The sequence below is a fragment of the Entelurus aequoreus genome, linkage group LG27 (genome assembly GCF_033978785.1).
Source record: "Entelurus aequoreus isolate RoL-2023_Sb linkage group LG27, RoL_Eaeq_v1.1, whole genome shotgun sequence".
NCBI classification, from domain to species: Eukaryota; Metazoa; Chordata; class Actinopteri; order Syngnathiformes; family Syngnathidae; genus Entelurus; species Entelurus aequoreus.
The window spans coordinates 33,561,053-33,566,052 of NC_084757.1; the positions used below are offsets into that span (position 1 = coordinate 33,561,053).

General features: G+C 38.9%; 2 protein-coding genes across 2 annotated transcripts in view; one reads left to right on the plus strand and one right to left on the minus strand.

Moving 5' to 3' along the window:
• The window catches only part of gtpbp6 (GTP binding protein 6 (putative)), a 64,412-nt gene that overhangs the window by 42,873 nt on the left and 16,539 nt on the right, over positions 1-5,000 (minus strand). The gene's annotated exons all lie outside the window — the stretch shown is intronic.
• LOC133644116 (butyrophilin-like protein 2) overlaps positions 2,487-5,000 on the plus strand; it is a 19,200-nt gene continuing 16,686 nt past the window's right edge. The window contains exon 1 of the mRNA XM_062038435.1: positions 2,487-2,790. Coding sequence (XP_061894419.1) covers positions 2,487-2,790 — 304 coding nt within the window. The remainder of the gene's footprint in view (positions 2,791-5,000) is intronic.

Here is a 5,000-nt window from a genome sequence, read left to right on the forward strand (position 1 = left end):
CACATGCTAATTTTAAAATGCTAAATTTTCCGCCAATTTTGCAGCTGAACACCTCAGTCATATAACTTGGTACTTGACACATGCCAACTGTTAACATGCTAATTTTAGCATGCTAACATTCTAGCCAATTTTGCAGTTAAACTCCTCAGAGTCATATAACGCGGTACTTGACACATGCTAACTGTTAACGTGCAAACTTTCCAGCCAATTTTGCAGCTATTCTCCCCACAGTCATATAACTTGGTACTTGACACATGCTAACTTTAGCATGCTAACTTATTTGGCCAATTTTGCAGCTGAACACATAAGTCATATGACTTGGTACCTGAAACATGCTAATTTTAAAATGCAAAATTTTTCACCATTTTTTCAGCTGAACACCTCAGTCATATAACTTGGTACTTGACACATGCCAACTGTTAACATGCTAACTTTAGCATGCTAACGTTCTAGACAATTTTTCAGCTGAACACCTCAGAGTCACATTACCTGGTACTTGACATGTGCTATCTGTGAACATGCTAACCTTTTAGCCAATTTTGCAGCTGAACACCTCAGAGTCACATTACTTGGTGCTTGACACATGCTAACTGTTAACATCCTTACTTTTTTTGGCAAATTTTGCAGCTGAACACATAAGTCACATGACTTGGTACCTGACACATGCTAACTTTAACATGCTAACTTTTTTTGGCTAATTTTGCAGCTGAACACATAAGTCATATGACTTGGTACCTGACACATGCTAACTTTAACATGCTAACTTTCTAGCCAATTTTGCAGCTAAAATCCTCAGTCATATAACTTGGTCCTTGACACATGCTAACTGTGAACATGCTAACTTTAATATGACAACTGTTTTGGCCAATTTTTCAGCTAAACACCTCAGTCATATAACTTGGTACTTGACACATGCCAACTGTTAAGATGCTGACTTTAGCATGCTAACTTTACGCCAAATTTTTCAGCTGAACACATCAGAGTCTTATAACTTAGTAATTGGCACAGATGAACTGTTAACATGCTAACTTTTTGGACAATTTTGCAGCTAAACTCCTCAGATTCACATAACTAAGTACTTGTTAAAGTTAGCATGCTAACTTTTTAGCCAATTTTGTAGCTGAACACATAAGTCATATGACTTGGTACCTGACACATGCTAACTTTAACATGCTAATGTTCTAGCCAATTTTGCAGCTCAACTCCTCAGTCATATAACTTGGTACTTGACACATGCTAACATTGAACATGCTAACTTTAATATGCCAACTGTTTTGGCCTATTTTGCAGCAGAACACCTCAGAGTCACATTACGTAGTATTTGACACATGCTAACTGTGAACATGCTAACCTTTTAGCCAATTTTGCAGCTGAACACCTCAGAGTCACATTACTTGGTGCTTGACACATGCTAACTGTTAACATGCTAACTTTTTTTGGCCAATTTTGCAGCTGAACACATAAGTCACATGACTTGGTACCTGACACATGCTAACTTTAACATGCTAACTTTTTTTGGCTAATTTTGCAGCTGAACACATAAGTCATATGACTTGGTACCTGACACATGCTAACTTTAACATGCTAACTTTCTAGCCAATTTTGCAGCTAAAATCCTCAGTCATATAACTTGGTCCTTGACACATGCTAACTGTGAACATGCTAACTTTAATATGACAACTGTTTTGGCCAATTTTTCAGCTAAACACCTCAGTCATATAACTTGGTACTTGACACATGCCAACTGTTAAGATGCTAACTTTAGCATGCTAACTTTACGCCAAATTTTTCAGCTGAACACATCAGAGTCTTATAACTTAGTAATTGGCACAGATGAACTGTTAACATGCTAACTTTTTGGACAATTTTGCAGCTAAACTCCTCAGATTCACATAACTAAGTACTTGTTAAAGTTAGCATGCTAACTTTTTAGCCAATTTTGTAGCTGAACACATAAGTCATATGACTTGGTACCTGACACATGCTAACTTTAACATGCTAATGTTCTAGCCAATTTTGCAGCTCAACTCCTCAGTCATATAACTTGGTACTTGACACATGCTAACATTGAACATGCTAACTTTAATATGCCAACTGTTTTGGCCTATTTTGCAGCAGAACACCTCAGAGTCACATTACGTAGTATTTGACACATGCTAACTGTGAACATGCTAACTTTTTAGCCAATTTTGCAGCTGAACACCTCAGAGTCACATTACTTGGTGCTTGACACATGCTAACTGTTAACATGCTAACTTTTTTTGGCCAATTTTGCAGCTGAACACATAAGTCATATGACTTGGTACCAGACACATGCTAACGTTAACATGCTAACTTTCTAGCCAATTTTGCAGCTAAACTCCTCAGTCATATAACCTGGTACTTGACACATGCTAACTGTGAACATGCTAACTTTAATATGCCAACTGTTTTGGCCTATTTTGCAGCAAAAACACCTCAGAGTGGTATAACTTGATACTTGACACATGCTAACTTTAGTATGCTTCTGTCCAGCTCCTTTTAGCGGCCCCGTGCTGCAGTGGGAGGAGCCAGAGGACAGCGGCGAGAGCAACTTCCTCTGCCACGCCACGGGCGGCTTCCCTGAGCCCGCCCTCTACTGGTTGGTGGACGGCGACGCCCCCGAAGGCTCGGTGAGGACAGAGATGGAAGCACTGCCTGACTCAGGTCTCTACAACGTCACCAGCTACCTGACCATCAACGTCTCCGACGCCAACGTGTCCTGCGTCATCCAGAACCCGCCCATGAACCAAACCTTGACCGCCACCACGCGTGAGTGTGACCTCACCCGGTGGGCGGGGCCCAAACTAAACTGCTCAGAGTCATATAACTTAGCACTTGACACATCTTAACTGTTAGCATGCTAACTTTTTTTGACAAATTTTCCAGCAGAACACATCAGTCATATAACTTGGTACCTGACACATGCTAACTTGGTCCTTAACACATGCTAACTGTTAATATGATAATTTTAGCATGCTAACTTTCTAGCCAATTTTGCAGCCAAACTCAAGAGTCATATAACGTGCTACTTGACACATGCTAACCGTTAACATGCTAACTTTTTTGGCCAATTTTGCAGCTAAACTCCTCGGACTTATATACCTTGGTACTTGACACATGCTAACTGTTAACATGCTAATTTTACCATGCTAACTTTCAAGCCAATTTTGCAGCATAACTCCTCAAAGTCATATAAGTTGGTACTTGACACATGCTAACTGTTTAACATGCTAACTTTTTTGGCCAATTTTGCAGCTAAACTCCTCAGACTCATATAACTTGGTACTTGACACATGCTAACTGTTAGCATGCTAACTTTTTTGGCCAATTTTGCAGCTAAACTCCTCAGACTTATATACCTTGGTACTTGACACATGCTAACTGTTAACATGCTAACTTTCTAGCCAATTTTGCAGCTAAACTCCTCACAGTCATATAACTTGGTCCTTGACACGTGCTAACTGTTAACATGCTAACTTTTTTGGCCAATTTTGCAGCTAAACTCCTCAGACTTATATAACTTGGTACTTGACACATGCTAACTGTTAACATGCTAACTTTAACATGCTAACTTTCAAGCCAATTTTGCAGCTAAACTCCTCACAGTCATATAACTTGGTACTTGACACATGCTAACTGTTAACATGCTAACTTTTTTGGCCAATTTTGCAGCTAAACTCCTCAGACTTATATAACTTGGTACTTGACACATGCTAACTGTTAACATGCTAACTTTAGCATGCTAACTTTCAAGCCAATTTTGCAGCTAAACTCCTCAGACTCACATAACTTGGTACTTGGCACATGCTAACGTTAACATGCTAACTTTTTGGCCAATTTTGCAGCTGAACACATCAGTCATATAACTTGGTACCTGACACATGCTAACCTTAGCGTGCTACATTTTTGGCCAATTTTGCATCATATAACTTGGTACTTGACACATGCTAATTTTAGCATGCTAACTTTTTAGCCGATTTTGCAACTTAACTCCTCACAGTCATATAACTTGATACTTGACACATGCTAACGTTCTAGCCAATTTTGCAGCTAAACTCCTCAGACTCATATAACTTAGTACTTGACACATGCTAACATTAACATGCTAACTTTAACATGCTAACTTTTTAGCCTATTTAGCAACTTAACTCCTCACAGTCATATAACTTGATACTTGACACATGCTAACGTTCTAGTCACTTTTGCATCTAAGTTCCTCAGACTCATATAACTTGGTACTTGACACATGCTAACGTTAACATGCTAACTTTTTAGCCAATTTTGCAACTTAACTCCTCACAGTCATACAACTTGACACCTGCTAACTTTCTAGCCAATTTTGCAGCTAAACTCCTCAGACTCACATAACTTGGTACTTGGCACATGCTAATGTTAACATGCTAAATTTTTTGGCCAATTTTGCAGCTGAACACATCAGTCATATAACATGGTACCTGACACATGCTAACTTTAGCGTGCTACATTTTTAGCCAATTTTGCAGCTGAACACCTCAGAGTCATATAACTTGGTACTTAACACATGCTAACGTTAACATGCTAACTTTAGCATGCTAACTTTTTAGCCAATTTTGCAGCTTAACTCCTCACAGTCATATAACTTGATACTTGACACATGCTAACTTTCTAGCCAATTTTGCAGCTAAACTCCTCAGACTCACATAACTTGGTACTTGACACATGCTAACGTTAACATGCTAACTTTTTGGCCAATTTTGCAGCTGAACACATCAGTCATATAATATGGTACCTGACACATGCTAACTTTAGCGTGCTACATTTTTAGCCAATTTTGCAGCTGAACACCTCAGAGTCATATAACTTGGTACTTAACACATGCTAACGTTAACATGCTAACTTTAGCATGCTAACTTTTTAGCCAATTTTGCAGCTTAACTCCTCACAGTCATATAACTTGATACTTGACACATGCTAACTTTCTAGCCAATTTTGCAGCTTAA